Source organism: Rhinatrema bivittatum, chromosome 6, assembly GCF_901001135.1.
Source record: "Rhinatrema bivittatum chromosome 6, aRhiBiv1.1, whole genome shotgun sequence".
Taxonomy (NCBI): domain Eukaryota; kingdom Metazoa; phylum Chordata; class Amphibia; order Gymnophiona; family Rhinatrematidae; genus Rhinatrema; species Rhinatrema bivittatum.
This window is the reverse complement of record NC_042620.1, coordinates 328,151,768-328,178,580: the sequence shown is the minus strand read 5'-3', so window position 1 is coordinate 328,178,580 and position 26,813 is coordinate 328,151,768. Positions and strand designations below refer to the sequence as shown.

At 47.2% G+C, this 26,813-nt stretch overlaps 1 protein-coding gene across 4 annotated transcripts in view; it reads right to left on the bottom strand.

Moving 5' to 3' along the window:
- ATRX (ATRX chromatin remodeler) overlaps nt 1-26,813 on the bottom strand; it is a 327,972-nt gene that overhangs the window by 143,465 nt on the left and 157,694 nt on the right. For all 4 annotated transcript variants that reach the window (XM_029607651.1, XM_029607652.1, XM_029607653.1 and 1 more), the window contains 2 exons: nt 12,585-12,731; nt 913-1,090 (listed from right to left, as the gene is read on the bottom strand). In XM_029607651.1, the coding sequence (XP_029463511.1) occupies nt 913-1,090; nt 12,585-12,731 (325 nt within the window). The remainder of the gene's footprint in view (nt 1-912; nt 1,091-12,584; nt 12,732-26,813) is intronic.

Genomic DNA, 26,813 nt, shown 5'->3' with positions numbered 1-26,813 from the left:
AAAATATTCCTCTCCACCCCTCCCAGATTTTATCACAAGTCCCCCCGGATTCTCCTTCCTTTGATTGTTTCTGGGGTAGACACTAGGGCTTTAATTAAAGGAAGGAGGGAAGTCAGGGGGGTGGAAGGGAGAATTTTTTTTGAAAGGGGAGGGGTTTTGGAAAGGGTCAGGTTATCTCCGTGCAGTTCTACATTATTTTATTTTTCTTTTACTGCAGGCTGCCTCAACAGGCGGTGGGGGATGCTGGGCTGTTCAGCACCCCCCCCCCCTTCCCCACCCCAGAGGGTATTGTGACATGTTGGGGGGGTTAGGGCTGATGCTGGCCCAATGACAAGGGGGGCTACCATTGTCTGTTTTTGCCCTTTCCCCATGATATTATTTTCTCTCTGAATTTTTCTACGAGAAAAAATATCACAGGGACCCTGCCATAATAATTTCTTGGAGGGACAAAATATCGCAGGCGAAGTTCCTGTGATATTTCACCTCTCCCGCAGGACAAATCCCCTAAGACCAGAAAAATGGTCAGCTTTCCAGCGAAAGATAGGGCATCAGTGAGTACCACAGGGACTGATTCTGGGGCTTGTGCTCTTTAATATATTCATAAATGATCTGGAAAAGGGGAATTGCAAGGGAGGTGATTACATTTACAGATGACACAAAATCATTCAAAGTTGTCAGAACAGCAGATTGCAAGGCACTGCAGAGGAACCTTGTGAATCAGCTGAACGGCACGGCAGGTGAAATTTAATGTGGAAAAATGCAAAGTGAAGTACACAGGCCTTAAGGTCATTAGGGATAGGTATAAGACAGCTAGCTAGCTGGTTAGAAAGCATAACTTACTAAAAGAATGGAACCTAGCCTCTTTGAAGAGACAACATTTTAGCCTCTCTCCATCCACACTCTAAGTCTTACCTGGATCGACTAGTGTTTTCTGGTATATATCTTTTAGCTTTTTACTCTTCACATTTCTGCCTTGTGTAAGATTCCGGTACATCTCATAACCTATGATCATGACCCCGCCATCATCCTTCCATTTTTGCATCATGTAACCCCTCTCCTGAGGGCGTTTCACAGTAGCAAGTTCAGTGACCTATTTAAAAACAAAAAAAAAAAAAAACCCAAACACACCATTCAGAAATCAATTTCAGAAAGATTCCAAAAAATGTATTATTGCATGCAATTTACATAAAAATATTTTTTTAAAATACTGAGAGGAAATTTAGTCTTACCTGATAGTTTTCTTTTGAGTCCTGCCAGACCAGTTCAGACAAGTAAGTTATACTCCCCTATCAGCAGATGGAGACAGAGAAATGGTTTTCTGTCATCACCCTATAAAGGATCCTGTACTACACCAGCCTGCTAGTATTCTCCAAGTTAAACACCTTCCTCCTCCCCACATCTCCTTAACCAGGGAAATTACCAGAGAGAGAACCTGCAACAATTCCCTCAAACAAGAGATGGGCTAATGAGAAATATCTGAAATATATGCATAGAGATATCTTCAGCAAGACAGCCTCAAGTAGAAAGGACAGACAATTTGTATTTATTTAAGGTTTTTATATACCGGCATTCATGAAATGATCACATCATGGTTTACAAATAAACAGGGGTGCAATAAATACATCAAAAACAGAAATAACGTGTCGAAGAAAGCAGTTACAATTAACAAGGACTACTGAACTGGGATCAGAGGAAATAAAGATAGTTTAGCAGAGACTAAATTATATTCAAGGAGATGAGGTACAGCTGCTGTGTTGGATATGTTGATGGCGAGGTGCATTAATTTAAGTCCGGGAAAGCTTGCATAAACAGCCAAGTCTTGAGTCTTTTTCTAAAGGTTGGGAGGCAGGGCTCCTGTCTGAGATCGGGAGGGATGGAGTTCCATAACAGTGGGCCAGCTGTGGAGAGGGCTCGATCTCTTAAGGTAATGTGACTGGTGGTTTTAGTAGGGGGTACATGGAGGGATCCTCTGTATGCGTCTCTGGTAGGTCTTGTGGAGTTGTGTAAGCGGAGAGGAAATTGTAGGTCAATTGTGGTGTGTTGATGGATGATTTTGTATATCAAGGATATGGATTTGTAGATGATTCTGAAGTGAATTGGAAACCAATGAAGGTCTTTTAGAATTGGGGAAATATGGTCTCTTTTCCTGGTGTTTGTTAGTAAACTGGCTGCTGTGTTTTGTACCATTTGGAGCGGTTTGGTGCAGGAGGAAGGGAGACCAAGTAGGATAGCGTTACAGTAATCTAACTTTGAGAAAATAATTGCTTGGAGGATCGTTCTGAAAAGAAAAGAACAACCAACCTGCAGTCTGGGAAAGTCCTGGAGTGATATGTCAAGAATCAACAAGTAAATTAACAGGTAAGCCTAGGAGATCACATGATGTAGTGAGCTCTAACAGACGTGCCTGGGCTAGCTCTGAGTGCCGCATCCCTAAATCCCTAAATCCTCAACCATCTGCACCTCCAAGTTGCTTTGGGAATCAACCTGTCTATCGCAAACTTTATGCACAAATCACCTTCCTCAATGCCTCCGAAGTCTGCCAAACAAGACAGAGAAACCGCGAGTGCAGGAAGGAGAGATGCGGCAGTCATTAGTGTGAGTAGCAAAGATGATCAGGAAAATACTTTGCCACTTCACCTACGACATTGGAAATTTAAGAAGCGGTTATAGCGGCACTGGATAACAAATTGACGTGCACTTCAATGCAAATAACTACACTCTAAACAATATTGTCAGGATTTGCCCTGCGATTAGACCAAGTGGAAGATATGACCGCTCTCACACAGCAAGTGCATACATTGGAGAAATATGTCAAAGAACACATAGAGAAGATTGATGATCTTGAGAATAGATCGCGATAATCAAATCTTAAGCTTATTGGAATACCAGAGTCGGTAGAGGAAAACTTGTTACGTACATTTCTTCTTAACTGGCTACCCGATGCCCTGGGCCTACCTGACCTTAAAAGTTCGCTGGAAATTGAGCGGGCCCATTGCTTGGGTGCACACAATGTCTCTACCATAAGGCCAAGGCTCGTCATTGATAAGATCTTAAACTTTCATCATAAACAGAGAATTTTGCAAGTGGTGAGGAAAGCTACAAATCTACAGTTCCAGAGATCCCCTGTCCGTCTGGCACCAGATTATTCGGGAGTATCATCACTACGGAGGGTATTCTCCCCAATCTGCAGTATGCTGATTACAAAGCAGATTCGCTTCGCTTTACAATTTCCGGCAAAGCTGCAGGTCTTTTACAGAGGGAAATGGTCTACATACGACTCACCGGAAGCCGCTAAGCTGCTCTTGAATGAGATTAATAAGCGACTCTGGGACTGCATTCATGGTTTGATGTTTAAACAAGTTTAGAGGCTGGGGGTAAAACGTGCGGCACTTAATCACATAAAATCATGGTCTCCAATATTGACTCACCGAGACTTTGGGGTTTATATAAGGGTTTTGGGGAGGGGGAAGGGGGAAGGGGGAAAAGAAAATTATTACTTACCTGCTAATTTTCGTTCCTGTAGTACCATGGATCAGTCCAGACCGTGGGTTATGTCCCCAATCCAGCAGATGGAGTCAGACCAAAACTCTGAGGGGGCGTCACCATAAGTACTACTACCCCCTCTGCAGGAGTTCAGTATCGAGTATATCAAAGCCCGAATAAACAGAAAACCCCTGCATTGGATCAAGTTTAAACAAGACGGCAACATGAAGCCGCTGAATTTAAATAGAGAAAAACTGTACCGTCCCACCAATGGGTGGGAGGTCACATCGCGTGTCAACCCCCAAGAAAACAGTGATAAACAGTGAAACAGGGAACACGTGAAAGAAACAGCAGAAAAGACACTACCATATACCAGCTGAGCCGAGCCGAATCAGCGCCCAAAAGAGACAGCTGAGCAGGATGAGAAAGACCCAAATGCGGTGGGCGTCTGGACTGATCCATGGTACTACAGGAACGAAAATTAGCAGGTAAGTAATAATTTTCTTTTCCCTGTACGTACCTGGATCAGTCCAGACCGTGGGATGTACCCAAGCGTCCCTAAACCGGGTGGGGTCCTGCGAGGCCCGCTCGTAGAACCTGTTCGCCAAAGTGTCCATGGACGGAAGAGGCGAGGTGTAGTCGATAGTGTCTTGAGAACGTGTGCAACGATTTCCAGGTAGCCGCTCTGCAGATTTCTTGCGAAGAGACCGAGCGGGTCTCCGCCCAAGAGGCTGACTGAGACCGTGTAGAATGCGCTACAATGCCGGGCGGAGGAATCCGCCCCGCGCCAATGTAGGCAGCAGCAACGCCGGCCTTCAGCCATCTGGCAATGGTCGTCTTCGAGGCCTGAGATCCCTTCCGGGGACCGGACCAAAGGACGAAGAGATGGTCAGAAGTCCGGAAATCATTCGTAGCCTCCAGGTAGATACGCAGGGTGCGCTTAACATCAAGAAGACGAAGAGATCTCGGCTCAGACGAAGAGAAAGATGGAAGTTCCACCGTCTGATTCACATGGAACGCAGACACCACCTTCGGAAGGAAGGAGGGCACAGTACGGAGAGAAACTCCCGAATCGGAGAACCGGAGATAGGGTTCTCTACACGACAGAGCCTGGAGCTCCGAAATCCGCCGAGCAGAGCAGATGGCCACCAGGAACACAGTCTTGAGAGTGAGATCCTTGATCGACGCATTCCGCAGCGGTTCAAACGGTGGTCCTGACATGGACCGTAATACCAGGTTGAGACTCCAGGAGGGACAAGGGTCCCGCAAAGGAGGACGCAAATGCTTGACCCCCTTGAGAAAACGGGCGATGTCCGGGTGTTGACACAGTGATCCTCCGTCGCGCAGGAGGGAGCCAAGAGCGGCCACTTGAACCCGAAGGGAGTTGTAAGCGAGCCCCTTGTCCACCCCCGCTTGTAGGAACTGGAGGATCTGCGGGACAGACGCCTCCGAGGGTCTTGTGTTCAGGCCGGTACACCACAGCTCGAACACCTTCCAGACTCGCACATAGGCCACCGACGTCGAAGTCTTCCGAGAACGCAGCAGCGTGGACACTACCGCCTCCGGGTATCCCCGAAGTCGACGCCTCTCAAAAGCCAGGCCGCAAGACAGAAGAGTTCTGCCTGGTCGAAAAATACCGGTCCCTGGTGGAGAAGGCGGGGCAGATGTCCCAGCCGGATGGGTCCGTCGATTACTAGGTGAAGGAGGTCCGCAAACCAAGGTCGTCTTGGCCACTCTGGCGCGACCAGGATGACAGTCCCTCGATGAGCCTCTATCCGTCGCAGTAGCCTTCCCACCAGTGGCCACGGGGGGAACGCGTATAGAAGCAGATCGGCCGGCCACGGGAGCGCGAGAGCATCGACGCCCTCCACCCCCCGTTCTCTTCGGCGACTGAAGAACCGAGGAGCCTTGGTGTTTTGGGCGGACGCCATGAGATCCAGGTGGGGGGAGCCCCACCGTCGAACAAGCAGCTGCATGGCCTCGTCGGAGAGGGACCACTCTCCGGGATCCAGAAGCTGGCGACTGAGGAAATCCGCCTGGACGTTGTCCACGCCCGCGATGTGCGAGGCCGCCAGACGGGCCAGATGTCGTTCCGCCCACTGCATCAGCATCGCCGCCTCGAGCGCGACCTGCGGGCTGCGAGTGCCGCCCTGTCGGTTGATGTAGGCCACCGTAGTCGCGTTGTCCGATAAGATTCTGACTTCCCGATTCCGAAGGAGTGGCAGGAAGTGGAGAAGCGCCAGCCTGACCGCTCTGGTCTCCAGACGATTGATGGACCACTTCGCCTCCTCCGCGGACCACGTCCCCTGCGTGGCGCTGCGGTCGCAGACTGCTCCCCAGCCTAAGAGACTGGCGTCGGTGGTGACCACTACCCAATTCGGTAGGTCGAGGGACACGCCGCGAGCCAGGTGCTCCGGGACCATCCACCAGGCCAGACTGTCCCTGGCAAACTGGGGCAGTGGCAGTATCACCTGGTAGTCCTGCGAAAGTGGTTTCCAACGGGATAGCAGTGCTCGTTGCAGGGGCCGGAGGTGCGCAAATGCCCAAGGAACCATGTCGATGGTGGAACCCATGACCCCCAGGAGCTGCAGATAGTCCCAGGAGGTGGGAGCTGGTAATGCAGAGAACCGCTGTATGTGATCCCGCAGGGCTTGCGCCTTGTCCCGACGTAGAAAAACCGCGCCCAGACGTGTGTCGAAGGTCGCCCCCAAGAAGTCCAAGCACTGCGAGGGCACGAGGGAGCTCTTGGAGAAGTTCACCACCCATCCCAGGGACTGCAGAAACTCTATCACCCTGGCCACAGCCGCCTGTCCATGCTGAAAAGACTTCGCTCGGATGAGCCAATCGTCCAAATAAGGGTGGACTAGGATGCCCTCCTTCCGAAGGGCAGCCGCCACGACTACCATGATCTTGGTAAAGGTGCGCGGGGCCGTTGCCAAACCGAACGGAAGCGCCACAAACTGGAAATGCTGATCCAGAATCTTGAAACGTAGAAGACAATGATGCTCCCGTCGGATGGGAATGTGAAGGTAGGCCTCCGTCAGGTCCAAGGAGGCCAGGAACTCCCCCCGATGCACCGCCGCGATCACCGACCGCAGCGTTTCCATGCGGAACCGGACCACCCGAAGGGACTTGTTGACTTCCTTCAAGTCCAGTATGGGACGGAAGGAACCGTCTTTCTTCGGTACCACGAAGTAGATGGAATAATGGCCCGAGCCCACCTCTCCGGAGGGTACGGGCACAATGGCGCCTATCTCCCACAGTCTGTCCAACGTCAGCTGCACCGCCCCTCGTTTGATGGCCGAGCCGCAGGGGGAGAAGACGAACCATCCCTTGGGAGCGCGGACAAACTCCAACGCGTAGCCGTGTCCTATGGTGTCCAAGACCCACTGATCCGAGGTGATCCGCGCCCACTCCTTGTAGAAGAACGCCAGCCGCCCCCCAATCTTGGGGACGGCGGAGTGGGCGAGCTGAACATCATTGAGAGGACTTGGGAGAAGGTTGTCCCGCCGTGGAAGCGGGACGCGCGGGGCGGCGCCCGCGAAAGGAGCGTGACCAGGGCTGAGACCTGGAGGTAGAGGGCCGAGACGCCGCCGGTCTGTAATTCCTGTAGCGTCTTTGCGCTCTGGCTCTGGTCCGGGAGGACGAAAATGCCCTGGTGGAGCGATATCTGTCTTCCGGCAGGCGATGGACCGCGTTTTCCCCCAGAGACTTGATGATCTGGTCCAGATCCTCTCCGAACAGGAATTTACCCCTGAAAGGCAGGGAACCCAGACTCGACTTGGAGGACGTGTCCGCCGCCCAGTTGCGTAGCCATAGGAGCCGACGCGCCGCCACCACCGAGGCCATGGAGCGGGCGAGGACCCTAAAAAGATCATAGGAGGCGTCAGCCCCGTATGCCACCGCGGCTTCCAGCCTATCCGCCTGGGCGGCCTCCTCGGGTGGCAACACCTGAGAAGTGAGCAGTAGCTGCACCCAGAGAAGACTAGCCCGCTGTGCAAGCGAGCTGCACATCGCCGCCCGCAGCCCCACTGAGGAGACCTCGAAGACTCGCTTGAGGAAGACTTCCAACTTGCGATCCTGCGTATCCCTTAACGCCGCTCCACCTGTCACTGGTATGGTCGTCCTCTTCGTGACCGCCGACACCGCGGAGTCCACCCTGGGTACCTTGATGAGATTCAGAAAATCTTCCGGCAGCGGGTACAGCCTCTCCATGGCGCGGCTGCCCTTTAGAGCAGCTTCCGGGAAATCCCATTCCCTGGTGAGGAGTTGCAGAAAAGACTCGTGAATGGGAAAAGCCCGCGCCCGCGGACGAAGGGCTGCCAAGACCGGATCCCCCTTCTTGGAAGAAGTGACAACAGCGGGCGCGACGGGAGCTGGCGGGTCTGGCGGGGGATCGAGATCCAACCCCTGAATGATTTGCGGGATTAGGTCATCCAGCTCTTCCCGCTGGAAGAGGCGCAGCGTGCGTGGATCCTCTCCCTCTGACGTAGAGTCCCCTTGTCCCGAAGCCGCAGGGTCCGATCCAGGGGAAACTGGGGCCGACCCAGTCCCCCCCGAGCCCACCGGGATCCGGGCGTGGACGGGGAGCTGTGGGGCCCCCACGCCCGCCGGAGCGGGGGGGGCCGGAGAGAGGGACGAAGGTCGTGGTAGCTTGGGTGGTGGAGGTCCCGCAGGAGCAGCCAGTTCCTGCAGGTATGCCGTGTGCATCAGCCGGATAAACTCCGGGGAAAACCCCGGTCTACTCGGGGGGACCTCCGCAGGTGGGGACCCCGGGGGACCCCGCCCCTGCGGGTCCGCCTCCGGATCTGACTCCGGTAGTAAATTCGGGGGAGAGCCCTCCGAGGCCTCCCCATCCCCCAGCGCTGTCGGAGCTCCTTCGGGACGCAGCGCATGCAAAATGGCCGCCGTTCCCGCCAAGAATGGGGGAGGGGCCGGCCCACGCCGCCCGGGCAAAGCCAACGTTGAAAAATGTGTTAGGAGCCCGGACGAACCTTCCCCCCCTGGGAGGCATCTAGCACAGATGCCCTCCCTTGAAATACGCGATCCTGGCTCGCCGCAGGCCGAGCAACGCGACGGCCGTGGCATGACAGGCGCGAGTAAAAAACACACCCGGCAGTCCAAAACAGTCGAGTAGCCTCGGGGGAGGGGGGGGGGGGCCGCGAGACGGCGCGCCGCTGCGGGGGGGCCCGGATGGCCTGCACTACCCGCCGAAGGTAAAGCGGCGCCGCGGGGGGGCCGTCCTGGCCTCACAACCCGCTAAAGAGGATCTCCCTGCTCCCTGCCGCTCACGAGGTGCCGGCAAAATGGCCGCGGGAGGGAGAGAAAAAAAAAAAAAAACGCCAAGAAGGCCGGTCCCACCAGCCGTCGCGTCCAGCCGAGCTGCAAGAGAAACTACAACCAAGAAAAACACGGCAATGCGACTTACCCTCGGTACGGACGCAGACTAGAGCCGGGAGAGAAGCAAAGGAGGCAGAGAGCACAGGAAAGAAGCCACGCCTCCCCAATTAACTAATTAACTTTTTTTTTTTTTTTTTTTTTTTTTTTTTTTTGAAAGAAATACAACTTGATCCAAAGCTAACAACACAGAGAAGAAAGCCTCAAACAAGAGGAACAAAAGAAGGTTACTGGCAATCGGGAGCAAGCCCAGATTCCCCTACTCGCATCTGCTGGAGTCAGAAGATACTGAACTCCTGCAGAGGGGGTAGTAGTACTTATGGTGACGCCCCCTCAGAGTTTTGGTCTGACTCCATCTGCTGGATTGGGGACATAACCCACGGTCTGGACTGATCCAGGTACGTACAGGGAAGGGGGGATTTTAAGCAGTGCGTCTACAGAATACGGATGCATGGTGTCATTGTGTATTTCAATGGGACAGGATATTTTCCCATTTTTAGGGAACCTGAAGCCCAGGAATCAGCTAGCACTCATCTCCGAAGGGAAGGTTTGTTTAGCTGGCTGGCTGGCTGGCGGGGAAGGTACGGATGGAGGACCACGTTGCCAGATCTGCCCTGCAGATCTCGGCAGGTGACAGCATCCTCTACAGGTCAAGATGCCTTGACCTGTAGAGGTGGTGGTTTTCCCGCTTCTACGTAGGCCACCTTGATGACTTCCTTGATCCAGCGAGCAACATCTATTTACTACCTCTTTGCCGCATCTTAGCCTCACTAAACATACAATTCAAAATCTACACCGATGACATACAGTTTATGGTACCATACAACACCTCTTGGACTCACACATTATCCTTAGTATCTTTATACCTCACGACTATTGACACATGGCTCTCTCACAATAGACTAAAACTAAATCCAAAAAAAAAAACAGAAATAGTCCACCTCTCATCAATTACAGATTCATCCATAGGTCCCCCCCCTCAATTAGTATTTAACGGTATCACTATCCTCATCTCCAAATCTGCAAAAAATTTAGGTATAACCATTAATTCAGATCTTTCATTAAAACAACACATATCCATAACTACCAGAAATTCATTTTATAAGCTTCAACTCTTGAAACGGCTTCGTCCTCTACTTTTCTTTCACGATTTTCGGACTATACTTCAATCACTCATCTTTTCGGGGCTTGACTACTGTAATTCTCTTTATATAGGTCTCCCAGATAACACACTTCACTCACTTCAACTGATCCAAAACGCAGCAGCACGTATCTTAAACTCTTCCATAAAAAATCACATCACTCCGATACTTCAATCATTACATTGGTTACCAATTAAATACAGAATACAATTCAAGATCCTGTCCATTATACACTCTCTCATCTACACTCCTAATTCAATTACCTTATGTTCCATTCTCCGGATTTACAAACCCAGACATCTAAGATCACTGGACAAAAACCTCTTAGACATCCCCATCACCACGACAGGCCCGTCTTGACATCACCAGAAAAAGATCATTCTCTGTCATTGGACCAATCTTATGGAACGCATTACCAGACTCTTTAAGATCCATATCCAACTCCAAACACTTCAAAAAATCCCTAAAAACACATTTATTTCAATCTGCTTTCCATATATCACACACTAAATAACATAACTACTTCTCCATCACACAGGGCACAACATTATTATATATTGATTTATTTTTTATGTAAACTATTCATTGTTTTAGATTTTTATTTTTATTATATATTTTTGTAATTTTGAGCTTTTATAATTTGATAATCTTTATGTTCTTTTAAATTTAAATCTTTATTTACATTTGTTTTTTTATTTAGTTATGTAAACCGTTTTGATTAAACACTGTTTGTAAAGACGGTAAACAAACACTTTTAAATAAATAAATAAATGGTTGCCCGCGAGGCCGCTTCCCCTTGCCTCTTTCCGCTGTGAAGGACGAACGGGTTCCGACAATTCCAGGTATCTGGATAGGAGTCTGCCGATGTTGAGGTGACGTGGACTACGGGCTTCTTCCGAATTCAAATGCTTGCGAAACACCGGCTGACGTCGGGTCCATTACATAATACTGTTCTTGTATATAGACAGAGAATTTACCTTTCAATATACCTTTTTGGTTGATCAAAATTGGCTTTTGAAACACTTTTGTGTTCTCTCATAACCGCTAACGATTGAAAGGTCTGGGCGGCTTTAACTCTACAGTAAAGTACGCCAGACTTGCTGATGTGGTTTAAAGAAAATAATCAAAAATTTTGAAAAAATTTTGAATTAGTTGGATTACAGCTGGATTATAATTGAATTTACACAATCCTTTTATTTGGTTTTGGTACATTCTATTTACAGTTAAGACATTTTATATTTGAGGTGATAAAAGCTAATCCATTATTCCCAAAATTTCAGGACTTAACAAGAACTCCTGATTGGTAAAGATTGGTAAAGATGGGACACGGCAAAAATGTGCCCAATTTTATAAAGCTCTATTAGATATCCAAACAAACTTACATCTACCCTCTTTGTTAAATAAATGGAATAATGGTTTACAGTTTTGTCAATTTCTGATATTGTTTTTTTGAAAATTCCAGTCATACTGGAAAATGCAAACCTCCAAGACAAGCAATTTAAGTTTTTTCACCAAGCATATTATTCACAACAGCGAGCTTATAGGATGGGAGTCTTGTCTACCTTAATCTGTTTAAGGTGTTCACGTCCCATTCCTCACTTTGTACATTGCTTTTGGGAGTGCCCTACCTTGCAAATTTTCTGGGGAGAGCTGAGGGACATGGTGTCTACCCTATGGAAACGAAAAGCAGAGTTGCTTACCTGTAACAGGTGTTCTCCCAGGACAGCAGGATGTTAGTCCTCACATGTGGCAGGGCTCCATCATTGGATGGAGCCCTGCCACAGAATGCGTTTGTCAAAGTTTCTAGAACTTTGACTGGCACACTGAGAATGCCCAGCATGCCACTAACCCTGTAGCCACCAGGGATCCCCCCTTCAGTCTCGTTTGTAGCAAAAAGTACGAGCGAAAAATAAAATAAAACGTAAGCGAACCCAACTCCGTGGGGTGGCGGGTGGGTTTCGTGAGGACAAACATCCTGTTGCTATCTCCTTGATAAAACTAGCGAAGGAAATGTCCTCCGGAGGGGAGCGGCGTCTTTCTTCCGGGGGTGAAGGCTCTGACAAAATGTCTTCAGAAGTTTGTGAGTCAGAGGAATTGTCCCCCCAAGGGTCATATGGTGGGTCTCCTTCACCCTGTGGCCCTTCAGATGGAGACAAAAGTCCAAGTCCAGTTGGATGAGAGGGTAGCACCAATGGAAAATGACAAGGCATCAAGATCGGTGGTGGTGGCGGCACAGAGGACGGTAGCACTGATGGCATCGGTGGCCATCGAGGGACAGCTAAGCCCGACGGTCTAGGAATCTGCTCCGGCTTCGGTGGTTCCCGGAGAGGAGATTAACATCGTATTATCACTATAGGGAGATTTAAGAACTTTCTACTAAAAGCAAAGATCCTTGCTCTTTATGCAAATAAACTCGTTTTGCCTGTTCCTCAATTTCCCCAAAGTTACTATTCAGCTTTTTAAGTCTGACTTTAACCAACCTGGAGACTAATTGAATATAAGCCTCAAAATCAATTTCTTTTCTTAATCTGCACAAAACAGTGATGTTTTAAAATAGAATACCTCTAGGCTTTCATCGTCTTCTAAGCCATCCTGCCACTTCTCAAACTCATTTGTCCAGTTCAAAACCGTATTTAATGGGCAAACCACCAGGGCCGTGCTAAACTCCAGTTTTTCACACAGCAGAACTGTATGGAGAAAAGCTACCACCTGAAGGAGAGGAGAGAGAAAGTGGTATTAGACATGTGCAAAAAAGCAAAATCTTGTCATTATTTAGGAATTAAATGGCAAATAAAGTACATGCAACAGATGTTGTAGTGACATGACCGTGCTCAGCACCAAACTTTCCAGAGTTCTCCTGAATGACAAAGGCCTTTTCCCTGCTTGCACACAGTCACTCCCACAATGCAACAGTCCTAAAGATTCCCTCAGATTTTATTAGGGGACAGAACTCCTCCTTAAAGGAAGCCGGGTGAGTTTGAGGGACTGAAGAGCTGTCTCCTGCAAACACCACCTGTTACATGAAAGTAACTTCGCTTTCTCTGAAGACCAGCAATTCATCTGATTGGCACACACATGAGATTACGTAGTTAATGGTTGTCTAACAAAAAAAGGGGATAAACAACCATGACTACCAATGTGCAGGCAATAATTTTGTTGGGGGGAAAAATCCCATTTTCTATTTATTACTTTTTCTAAACAGAGAAGACAAACCCAAAATATAGAAAAAGAGAAGGGATGCAGTTGGGTTCTATCTCTGAAAAACACTAGAGTATAAACAGTCCAAACCTACTACCTTGCTGAGAGGCTGTCGTGATAGTGATGGGATGAAAATGTGTGGACTGAACACCTTGCAAATCTTCTCAATAGAAATAGAATTTAGAGAAATGGCCGATGCGACCACCATCTTAACATTATGGATCTCAACATACTCGTGCAAGGTCAGGCTTGTCTAGGTATAACAGGAGGAGATGCAGTCTGCCACCCAACAAGAGACTACTTTTTGTTAACACACTCCCAGGCTATTGGAGGTCAAAAGAAACAAAGATAATGTCTATGGCCTTTGTTCTGCTCCAGGAAGACAGCAACTGCTCTCTTGCAACCCAGGAAATGAAGGAACTTTTCACCTTTGTGGATGGGAGGCTTGAGGAAGAATGATTGACTGATTAAGGTGAAAGCGACACTACCTTAGGAACAACAACTACCCCCCCTTACAGAAGGCATGGAGATTACTAGCCTTAACCAATTAGCTTTCATGATTTTGAAGCAACTGCAAAATTGCTCTCTGTTTCGACAGCAGGGAAGAAAAAAAATGGGAACTGGACTCAGATGACGGCCAATGCTGTGGCCTGACTTTAACAGTTCGGGGTAATGATGAGCAGTCATTAGAGAAAAAGCACAGGACTGCTTATACGGCCAAGTCCAAAAGCAAAGCAAGTTCAAGCAGCATTGTCTGAATCATTAAGAAGGCTTCTCACCCTGTAAAAATGTTGCCAGCAGTAATTTTGTTATGGGTTTGTCAGTTGCATGGTTTTGATAATATTATTACCCTTAACATAAGGCTTGGGGGAAAGTGGCGAGGAGAGGCAGTTACTACCCTTAACAGAAATACGGTGGGGTAACCTGGTGGAGTGCAGGTTACCCTTCACGGAGCGCAGGTTACTAGCATAAGAAACTTGCCAGACTAGATAGACTATTTGGGTTTTTTCTGCCATCATTACAATGTTAAGATGCATACAAAGCATCACCCTAATATAAGGTGGATAAGTCACTACAGCCTAGAGCTCACCGAGGGGGACGATGCAATAAAGTGCGCCCAGCTTAGCACACACGTTTACACGCGGTTGGACACGCATTTTGGGTGTGCTAGACTAGCACCTGAAACAATTTGGAGATTAGCGTATCCCAAACACGTGCCTAAAATGCGTAGATGAGACTATTAGCTATCATCTCCCGATGCAGGAAAGTGCTGGGCGTCCAACACACACTTTTTAATGCGGCAAATTTAACTTCTCCCCCTGAACTGGAGTAAAGTCAATTCGTGAATCAAGGGCTCATGAGAAATAAAAAAAAAAATAATTACAGTCCTCTATGTCACGATGAGTGTGTTCTCCTACTTGGAAATATTGTGACACTTATTTCTGCTTGCAGTGGAGAAAAATGTTGGACTTAATTTTAAAAAAATGTTTAAAAATTCTTATTGCTGCATAATTTAGACAGGGGCACTCAATATAAGATACTTCAGCAACCTCAGCAAAATTTTTTAAAAAGCAAAACAAAAACACAGCCTAAATAAGTGAGAAAAACAAATGCTTGTACTGAGCGCCCGTGGCAACCGAGCACTGCAGATCCAAAATTGTCCCCTAACATGCCCTTTTCTAACTCAGCTCCTCATGTAAACACTGCACTGGGCATCCAGGGGATGTGGCTGCATCGACCCCTGACTCTGCTACCAAAACAAGTGACCTTCCAAGATAGATACTTGAGCTCAAGAGACTCAAATGAAACCCTCATCAGCAGGGTATAAACCAAATTGATTTTCCATAAAACCGTGAGAGGCTTCAATTAAACAAATTTACTACGCCCAAGACAGAACTTGTTGTCTTCCCCCCACACCCCCGTGCTGAAACCCCCCTTCTCCTCCCTCTTCATTCTTTTCCTAATCTCTGGGGATGGTCCACATCCTCCCAGGTGAGCCCCCAAACTGGGATGGAAGCATCTGTAGTTACAACAATTTAGTGAGGAAAAATAAATCCAAGGTAAAATTAAAATGGGAGAGCCACCAAAATAGAAGTCTTAATTTTTTTGTGACACAGATGCTTTCTTTAGGTACCTGAGTGGCTTGATTCCACCAGAAATTATAACTGAGGAAGCCATAGCGCCTGGCATTCTTAATATAGACCAAGCTGATGTCTGCGGATTCTAAATCTCTCCTTCTGCACAACCACTTATCCTTGGCCCCAGTGGTGGGTAAGATGAGCCATGAATTGGGTTGTGTCTAGCAAAGCCCTTAAACTCCAAATGAGGTATGGGGCTTGGATTAGATTTGGGATAGTTACTGATAAACCCTAGTGATTGAAATACATGGATGATATTCTGCATGGATTCCTCTGCTCCTATGCAAGATATACTTGTGAGTTGTCAATCATCCAAGAAGTGAAACACAAACTCCCCACTTATGTAGAAATGCCACAATTGCAAGACATTTTGTGAGTACCCACAGTGCACAAAATAAGCCAGAAGGCAATATACAGTACTAGAATTTGATTCCCAACTACAAATCTGAGCTTCTTCATAAAAATGTAAGATGTGCCATGCTGAGACAGACCAACAGTCCATCAAGCCTATCATTGTCTCTGATAGTAGTCAGTACAAGTCACTTGGAAGACCACCAATAGAACCTAACAAACTCCATTCCTTCTCTCTCACTCTCAGAAGTATAAGATGGAGATACCCACATCTATCTGGCTAATGACTGTTTCTAGACCTGTTCTCCAGAAGCTGTCCAAACTTTTTTTAAATTCATCTATCCTACCAGCCTTGGCCACAATATCTGGCAATAAAGGTATGGGAATCCTTCCCCCAGGGTACCAAGGAATAGCAGACCTCTTGGCCTTCTTGAGTGGTTTCAACCACCATATACTGATGAAGCCTAAGAACATAAGAATTGTCATACTGGGTCAGAGAGAGGGTCAATCAAGCTCAGTATTCTGGTTTCCAACAATGTCAATCCAGGTCACAAGTACCTGGCAAGATTCCAAACAGTAAATTGATTCCATGCTGCTATTGTGCAGTGATAAGTAGTAGCTATTCCCTATGTCTATTTTGATAATAGTTAATTGACTTCTGCTCCAGAAACTTTTTTTAAACCCAGAAAAGCTAACTGCCTTATCCACATTCTCTGGCAATGAATTCCAGAGCTTAATTGTGCGTGAATTAAAAAATAATTTTCTTCCAATTTGTTTTGAATGTGCTACTTACTAACTTCATGAAGTGTTCCTAGTCTTTGTATTTTGTGAAAGAGTAATGGAGAAATTATTTACCTGATAATTTCGTTTTCCTTGGTGTAGTCAGATGGACTCAGCTACCCCTCAACAGGGTGAGAGGCTGACACAGTCTGGTCAACACTGTACATGCAAAGGTTGCATCCTCCCAGGCCTGCATATCCAGAGATAAAACCTGGGAAAAGTGTGTAAGAAGGACCACTTTGCAGCTCGGCAGATATCAATGGGAGACAACAGACTAACCTCTGCCCGAGCCCTAACCTGAGTAGGCAACAGCTTTCCAGCATCCACATACACTGCCATGACTACCTCCTTAATCCAACAAGCTATGGTAGTCCGTGAAGCCGGAGCGCTCTGCTTACTCCCGCCATGGAAACAATTAGGCGATCTGTCCTTTGAAAAGACTCAGAGACCTCCAGATACCACTCAACATGTCACCTGACATCCAAGGAGCACAAGAGGCGAAACTCCTCAGCATCCCTGGCCTTATCAAGGGATAGCAATGAGATGGGCTGATTCAAATGAATGTCCAAGACTACTCCGGGCAAGAAGGATGGAACAGTACACAGCTGTAACGCCCACTGGAGTCACTCGAAGGAAAGGCTCCCGGGTAAGACAGGCCTGCAGCTCAAATTTGACTCGCAGAACACAGTCTTCAAGGTCAACAACCGTAAGGAAAGACTATGCTGTGGTCGAAATGTAGGGCCTACCAAACAATTCAGCACCAAATTAGGCTTCCCTTGAGGTTACTGGTTCCATTGTGGTGTCTTAAGATGCTTTCCTCCCTTCAACAAAATGGGCCACATCAGAATGAGACAAGGAAACACCATTCACCAGGCCTCCGAAACAGGCAAGAGCCGCAACCTGCACCTTCAAGGAATTAAGGGCCAATCCTTTATTCAATCCATCCTGCAAAACATCCAGAATCAGAGGGATCTTAACTGAACGAGAAAGAACACCCCGCTCCTCAAAACCTCTCCAAGTGGCAATCACTGAGAAGAATTACCATGCTTTAAGAGGCGAGCCTTCTAAAGGCCCAAACCGTAAGACAGAATAGAGTCTGGTCCTTGTGAAGAACCGGACCCTGCTGTAACAGAGCCATGTGTGGCAGAAGTAGAAGGGAGGCCTCCACCAGGAGTTACCGCAAATCTGCATACCATAGATGCCTGGGCCGGTCTGGCGCCACGAGGACTACTAGCCCCCTGTGGCCTTAGATCTTGCAAATTATCCTGCCCAGCAAGGGCCACGGAGGAAAGGCAGAAAACAATCTGGCTTCTGGCCAGACCTAATTGAGATAGTCTATGCCCAGCGACCATGGATCTTTCCTGCGACTGTGGAATCGAGGAACCTTCGCATTTTGAGAAGTCACCAACAGGTCCAGGAACGGAAGGTCCCAATTATCCACAATCAGCTGAAACGCCTCGGCTGACAACACCCACTCTCCTGGGTCAAGATTCTCCCTGCTGAGAAAATCCACTCTTATATTGTCTTTTCCTGCAATGTGAGTGACAGATCTGTGGCTGAACTGCAAATGTGCCAACCGTACCTCCCAAGGATTGATTTTCCAGCAGAACTCTTTGGCATTCAAATGCCCCTGGGCCGTTAACTCCAGAAAGTGAGCCCCCCAACCATAGAGACTCGCATCCATCATGAGTTCCAAACAGGTCAGAGAAGACAAGATAACTCCCTTTCTCAAATGATCCTCCCGCAAACCACCACTGGAGGTGGGAGCAGATTTCCATCGGGAAGTGGAGCCAAACTGCATAGTCCTGAGACTGTGGGTTCCAACGAGATAGAGAACGCTGAAGAGGACGCATATGTGCCCTTGCCCATGGCACCACTTCCAGGGTAGCCGCCATCAAGCCGAACATCTGTAGGTAGGACCACACAGTTGGGCGTATTGTGTTCATCATCTGACGCACTGGAGACATCAATTTCTGGATCCAAACGTCTGGTAGAAAAGCTCTGTCCTGTCCCGTGGCAAACCGCACCCCCATATACTCAGACTGGGACGGCTGAAGATTGCTATTGGACAGATTTACCACCCACCAAGCTCCTGCAATAAGGAGATCACCTTGTGTGTCACCAGGTGGCTCTCCTCCCGAGACTTGGCTCGAATGAGCCACTCGTCCAAATTTGGGTGCACCAGGTTTCCTTCTTTTCGCAAGGCCGCCGCTACTACCACCACCATAACCTTGGAAAATGTTCTGGGAGTGGTGGCTAGTACAAAGGCAATGCCCAAAACTGATAATGGCCCCCCAATACCGCAAAGCATAGAAAGTGTTGGTGTTCAATCGGATGGGAATATGAAGGTAAGCCTCTGACAGATCCAAGGCGGTCAGAAATTCCCCTGACTGCACCACCATTATCACAGAGCGTAAGGTTTCCATGCAAAAACGAGTCACCGTCAAGTGATGGTTGACCCTCGAGATCCAGAATCAGATGAAAGGTGCCCTCCTTCTTGGGCACAACAAAATAAATGGAATATCGCCCCATACTTTGAGACATGGGCACTGGAACCACAGTCCTCAGTCTGAAGAGCCTTTGAAGCATGAACTCCATTGCCTGATTCTTTTGCAGGGAGTGGTAAGGGGACACTATGTACACGTCCAGAGGAATACTGCAAAATTCCAGTACATACCCTTCTCGTATCCTCCAGGACCCACAGGTCCAACGTGATCTCGACCCACCTCCGATAAGAGAGAAAGATGTCCCCCTATTTCCTGTTCCAGAAGGTAGGCCGACAAACCTTCAATGGGCAGCTCAGGAGGATCTGCCACCTGAGCCTGCTCCTCTCTTGGAGTGTCGGGGACTAAAAAAATCGAGTCCTACCGAAAGGCTGAGTCTGCTGAAAAGTCATCCCTCTGTAGGGACAAATATGCCTGGAGCCCCGGAGACGACCCCTCATATCAAAAGGGCACTATATCTGCTTCTTATCTTCCAGCAACCACTTGCTGGCTAGTTTCTCCAACTTGCTCCCAAACAAGAGCAAGTCTTTAAAGGACATCTTGGTAAGATTGGCTTTGGAAGCTGTGTCAGCCAACCAATTTCGCAACCAGAGTTAACATCTGGCCACTATCAGCAAAGCCACTCCTCTGGCCGAGGTTCGGACCAAATCCCAGCCTGCATCTGCTAAAAAGGCGGCAGCAGGTTCCATAACTGCTCTGGAATTCCCTCCAGACTCATCAACCTCCTGAGAGAGAAGCAGACAAAATCTCGCTACGAGGGCGCAATAGGAGGCAATCTGTAAATTCATCACCACCACTTCAAAGGCTTGCTTAAGAATAACCTCAATCCTTCTTATCATGTACATACTTCAAGGCCGCTTCTCCCTCTTGAGGATAGTCATCCTCTTAGAAATGGCACATACCAGAGCATCCAATTTGGAACAACGCAAACGCTCTCACAGTCGAATCCAGGGGGTAACAGGCCTTCCAAAGCCCGATCCCCTTTAAAATTTGCCTCTGGGACGTCCCATTCCAGATCAATCAATTCCTGAATGGCATCCATCACAGGGAAAAAACCAAGAGGCTTTAAGTAAGGAAACCAAAATGGGATTCTTCTTCAGCTCAGACATAGCATCCGAACCAGGGACACCCAGCTCTTTCAAGGTCTGGGAAATCAGGGCCAGCAGTTCATCTCTATGAAAGAACTGCAACATGGTTTGATACAGGTCCAGCCCTGGAGGAATTTCCCTATCTCCCAGCAAATCAGGATCAACATCATCAGTGCCATCCGGATTCCTGTCGGGAATACCTGCAGGGAACAGAGACAAGCACCAGCGTGCTTAGGCATAGGACTGGAAGAGGAAGGAGCCACCAGCTGAGGGTCCAACCGGACAGAAACAGGGGGACACAGAGGACTACGCCTGAAGAAAAGATTGTAAGCCTTGAGAAATTTGCATCCAAGAAAAAGCAGCCAGGTCCAGAAGGAACTGGAGCTAGTCCCACAGAACTTCTCTCACCAATAAAGAGCCTATCAAGGGAGAACCAAGATCTAGCATCTCCCCAGTCAAAGCCGTGACCAACCCATCATCCGAATTAGAAGAGCAAGGCTTAGCAAAAGCCAAGGAAGACAACTCTCCCCGAGCATCTGAGCAGCACTGACACAGGTTAGAAGCCCTAATATGACAAGCAACACAAATAGGAAGATGCTTAGGCTTCTTGCTTACAGACACTACCATAGGGTAAGGGTGCATCAAAACGGCTCGCGCTCAAAAAAGAAATGCGTACAAAATATAAATGCGGAGAAGGCGGCACGGCAAGGTGCACACACAACATGCCCGCCAAGTTAATCGCTTAAAAAAGTTTGGGCGCGTAAGAAGAGCACCCAAAAACCAAGTGCAGATCCGATGCACTGTGCACACCAATGACTTATAGAGGGCAGTAGCCCACGCACAAGAGCGCGCAAAAATGGCCGCTGCAGCCTACCACGTGGCGTGCAAGAACAAAGCCTAAATGTGGGGCCTAGCCCACCGGAGACTGCTCAAGTCCCCAACCCCACCAGAAGCAGGAATGACTGTCAGTATGGCGCGCTGAGAAAGGAGACCGGAAGAAGTCTTCAAACCCCTCTGTCTCTGATTCAGGTTAAAACTTTTTTTTTTTTTTTTTTTTTTTTTAAACCTTACTTAAGCTCAGTGCTTACCGGCTGAATACAGAGACGGTCTCCAACTGCGAGGGGAAAGGGCATCTGCTGTCCCCACCGCGCTCAGCCTCCTGCACCCAATGCCTTTCAGCTGACCTAGCAGCTAATTCCACACCAGGAAACGCAGCTACCAGATCAAGGAACACCTCCGAGGGACCACAGAAATCACCTCAGGAATTCTCAATTGGGGGAGGGACCTTTAGGTATCACTGCAGGAGAGTGGGACTTTATTTTCCTGAATTTAGAATTTTAAATTTCTCCTTTCAAAAAGCTTGAAGCAATCCCCATAGGGAGATGCACGTCCACCATCTGCTGGAGACGGAGAATACTGGCAGGCTGGGGTCACTGCAGGGCTATATATACTGTGACATCAGCTTGCTTGTTCTCCATCTGCTGGCAGGGTAGCATAAACCCACTTGTCCTGAGTCCATCTGTCTACATGCTAGGAAAATATCCAATTTACATTTACCTGTTCTAATACCCTCATGATTTTATAGACCTTATATTAAAAGTCCATATATTAGCAGAGACACTAAAGAATGGGGGTGGCAGGAAATGGCCAATAAAATTGACATGTCACCCCCAAGCAATACAGTAAGTGGGAGCAGATAAAATCAATCAGCTCAAAAAACAAATCAAGGGAGAACAATTGGAAAGCTATGACTACAAATGCTCGTAGTTTGGGCAATAAAATCCCAGACCTGTAGGTCCTAATGGTGGAGGCAGACTTAGACATTGTTGCTGTTACAGAGACGTGGTTCACGGATTCTCATGACTGGGATACAGCCAATCCATGCTATAACTTGTTAAAGGAAGGACAGAGAGGACAGAAAAGTGGGAGTAGCAGCTCTTTATATAAAAACAATATCCAAGCAACTAACTGCAAGGAATGTGGGGTAGAGAAAAAGCATCATGGGCCATCCTAAAAAAAAAAAGATGATGGTGCATCCATTTTTACTGGAGTGGTTTTACAGAACTCTGACTCCAATGGAAGAACTGGACAGAGATTTGGTTTAAAATATCCAAAAGGTGGGAAAGAAGGGAGAGGTATTGCTTGTTGGAGATTTTAACCTGCCGGACATAGTCTGGAGAATCCCTTCTGCGGTATCTACCAGAAGTAGATGGAACCCACGAGGGAGGAAGTTATACCTAGTGCTCACTGACGGGGATAATGTCTCTATGTCTGGATGAGTGTCCACCTCAGCATCAGTGATCATCAAAAGGTATGGTCGGATATAGCAAATAAGATACAGAGATCTCACACAAAAACCCATATTTTGAATTTCAAAAATACAAACTGTCGAAATGGGGATGAACCTGGAGATAGAGCTAAAAGACTGGGAGAAAACGAGAGAGGTGGAACAGTGGGCCAAACTAAAAGGAGCAATTACAAGAGCAACAAATCTATATGTTAGAAAAGTAAACAAAAGTAAGAGAAATAGGAAACGGATCTGGCTCTCAAAGGAAGTAGCTGATAAAATAAAAGCAAAAAGAACAACGTTCAAGAAATATAAAGGATCCCAAAAAGAGGAAGACAGGGAAGAATATCTGGTGAAACTGAGGGAGACAAAGAAAGAAATCAAGAACGCAAAATGTCAGGTGGAAGAAAGTATTGCCAAAGAGGTAAAGCAAGGTGACAAAACATTTTTCAGATATATCCAAGAAAGAGAAAGGTCCAAAGTGGTATAGTGAAATTGAAAGGTGAAAAAGCAAAAAGATGGCAGATGAAATTTAATGTGGACAAGTGCAAGGTGTTGCATATAGGGAAAAATAACCCTTGCTTTAGTCACACGATGTTAGGTTCCATATTAGGAGCTACCACCCAGGAAAAAGATCTAGGCGTCATAGTGGATAAAACTTTAAAATCGTCAGCTCAGTGTGCTGCAGCAGTCAAAAAAGCAAACAGAATGTTAGGAATTATTAGGAAGGGAATGGTTAATAGAATGGAAAATGTCATAATGCCTCTGTATCGCTCCATGGTGAGACCACACCTTGAATACTGTGTACAATTCTGGTCGCCGCATCTCAAAAAAGATATAGTTGCGATGGAGAAGGTACAGAGAAGGGCAACCAAAATGATAAAGGGGATGGAACAGCTCCCCTATGAGGAAAGGCTGAAGAGGTTAGGGCTGTTCAGCTTGGAGAAAAGATGGCTGAGCGGGGATATGATAGAGGTCTTTAAGATCATGAGAGGTCTTGAATGAGTAGATGTGACTCAGTTATTTACACTTTCGAATAATAGACGGACTAGGGGGCATTCCATGAAGTTAGCAAGTAGTACATTTAAGACTAATCGAAGAAAATTATTTTTCACTCAACGCACAATAAAGCTCTGGAATTTGTTGCCAGAGGATGTGGTTAGTGCAGTTAGTGTAGCTGGGTTCAAAAAAGGTTTGGATAAGTTCTTGGAGGAGAATAGCCACTGCTATTAATTGCATCAGTAGCATGGGTTCTTCTTAGTGTTTTGGTAATTGTCAGGTTCTTGTGGCCTGGTTTTGGCCTCTGTTGGAAACAGGATGCTGGGCTTGATGGACCCTTGGTCTGACCCAGCATGGCAATTTCTTATGTTCTTACCATCCTGTGTGTCCTCTGAGAAACTTGCACTGTATCTTTAATCTGAATAGATGAGGAAAGCACCCAAAGTATTTGGAGCCCAGGCTACAATCACGGTTCACCTAAACTTCTAAATTGAACTATTGAGACATGGTAATATTGTTCACTGTAATGGTGGGAATTGCTCAAAAGAAATGAGTTTCTGTCTGCCCTTGAGTTGTAACAATCACAACCTTCTTGCATGTCACAATATATTAGAATTTTGATAAAACTTACAAAATTTAACAATATGATTATTAATTTTTTATAGTGCTACAACTATACAAAACTGCAATGCCATAAAGTTCAGTTTTTCCCCTATTAAAAAAGCTAGCACTACTATATGCAATCAATGCCTTTCCCAATTACTAAATTTTAAATATAATTTATATATTTCTCCTATTCACTAAAATATGACTATCAAAGCTACAGAAATTGAAAAAAGCAATTGGGTTTGACCTTTAAATTCTCTTTCTCTCTCAGGGTTCAAGGCACAACTTTTGCATTTGTTGCCACAGAGTGTACCGAAAACAGAAACAGCTAGTCTCCTCTCGAGGTCAAACTGGAAATTAAAGTTCCAAATTACCTCCCTAGACAGCCCCCTGTTCCACTGCAAAGCAATCTACACTTTGCAAATACAATCTCCTTGGCCAGAAATCAACTATTTACATAATGTGTCTATTTTGTCTGTCCCGATTAATACACAAAATTATCCAATACTGACACACTCAGAGCTAGAATCAAGGTTCTCCACTGAGAGACAAACGGATTTATAGTATTGACAGCAGAATATCCCTTAAAAATATACCTCATGAGCTTGCAACAGAAGTGAATATCTACTACAATCACTGACAGCAGACAAGAGCCCAATGCTAAAATACGGAAACATTGATTCAGACTTACTCAGGGGGTGCACACATGTATGCACAGAAAAAAAAAATCTTCCCAAATATACAGAACTTGACTACCCAAAAGATAAATGTTTGGATTATCTATAATTTCTTACAATCTGTTCCTTCTCCTCAGAGAAAATCAGAAAAAAAAAATTCTTATAGAATAGCTCTGTAGTTCTCTATAAAACCGGAAGTTCCTCTTGAAGAGCAAAAATAACAAAACAAAACGTAAACTAGAAGCTTCTACCTAGAACTTCCCAAAGATCCACATTACGACAGATCCCATCATGGAACACACTGGGTACAAAAATACTTTCTGAGAGCCAGCCAGAACATAAGTCAGCAAAGGCAGTTCCTTTTATTGATAGAGCTTTTGCTTTGCTTAACCTTCCTTGTATAAATCGAGAGGACATCCCAAAAGCATTTCTGGAGAAAGGACTGGGTTCAGTGCAGCTAAAAACTCAATTCCTGAGGAACTCTGGCAAATCCATCTTCATAATGAAGGGGGCAGCAGATGAAACTGGATCACAGTATTGCGTGTGCCGGCCACGGCTGGCCCGCGGCCAGGTCCTCTTACTCTCTGCTGCCTGCTCCACCATCTGGCTCCATCTCTCCTGCCGCCTGCGACCTCAGGGCTGTCCCGTTGCTCCTGCCTCTGCTTTGGACGTCCAGGCTCCTGCCTCAGCTACAGGTGTCCAAGTTCCGCAGGGAGACGCCACCCTCAGGCCACCATTGCCCCTCCTTAGGCCGCAGTGGGAAACTAACTCGCAGCCCTGGATGATGATGTCACTGGGTCCCGGTACATAAGGCCGGGCACAGGCACAGTTGCCTTTGCAACAGGTCTCCATGCCGGTCATGTACTTCGTTGCTTCCCTGGTGACTCTTTCGTGTTCCTGGTTCCTGTCTTGTTCGTGTTCCTGTTCCAAGTTCCGGTGTTCTCCTTGTTCCTGTGTGATTCTACTTGCTCTACAGATTGACTCCTGGACCAGATCACTGCTTTGTCTGACCACGCTACTGATAATCTCCTAGACCTGACCACTGCCTTGCCTCTCCGTTCTACCTTGCCAGCCGCCTGCCTTGACTCCTACTAGTTCTACGACGCCTCTACTATATTCAGTCTGGACTCGGCCTTTCAGGCTTCAGCCTGTCTTTACTCGAGCGCCTCCTGTCTGTCTTTTGTTTCATTTGGCGCTCGGGTCTCTGGGACTCCGCCTCGTCCAGATCAGACCTACGACTCCTACCACTGCTGGCCCCTGGCTGACCTTATCTTTGTCCTTCTGAAGACATCAGACTGAGGCCCACCTAACTCCAGCTGGCCCCGGCACCCAAGGGCTCAACCTGCGGGGAACGAGGGCTGGTATTGGCGAAGCTCCAGCCAGCCTCCATCAGTCAGCCAGCTCCGCCTACTGATTGGTGGGGACCAGTAGGGCCCACCTCCGGCACAACACACAGTCAAAAAATAATTCTAAGGCAACACTAATTCGTAACTACTTTAAGGCGGGCTCTAATGGTGACCACACACTTTTGTCATCAACTCTACCCATAAAGAATAAATAAGCTGGCTCACAGTGCATCAAGCTGGGAGAGAACATAGTACAAATCTACTCTTCTTTCACCTTTTATCCCTCCAAATTACATTAAATCTTCACTGATGGTAACTGTGCTGTTCGTACGTATGTCTGTGCATATTAAACTGCTCCCTAAAACCCAACTCACCCAGAGTTACTAATGCCCACTCTTACAGTGTTATAAATAGTTCAGAAATCAGTGGGCCTCCACAGAAGCTCTCTCACTCCCCCCTCTAACCTCCCCTGAAACGGGATCTCCAATAAATCCCGTTTTAGCCGTAGTGCTCAGCTATCGCAGGCATAACGCCCAGAAAAAAGGTTTGGTTATTTCAATCTTTAAATCCCACGATAGTGCGCATTACGTCATCACACACAATGTTAATCAGACTTCATTTCCATTTACTCCACCCAAACTCCTCCCGCTTGAATACAATTTTCAAATTTGCATATGCATTTCGCGATGTGGTGTTTATCGCATGTGTTATGGCCTTATCGCCCTAACACATTTTGATGAATGATCCCCCTCCCCCCCAGATTTGTAAAAGATATTAAAAAAGTACATCAGAGAAGTTTTTCTCATCTTAAATGAAT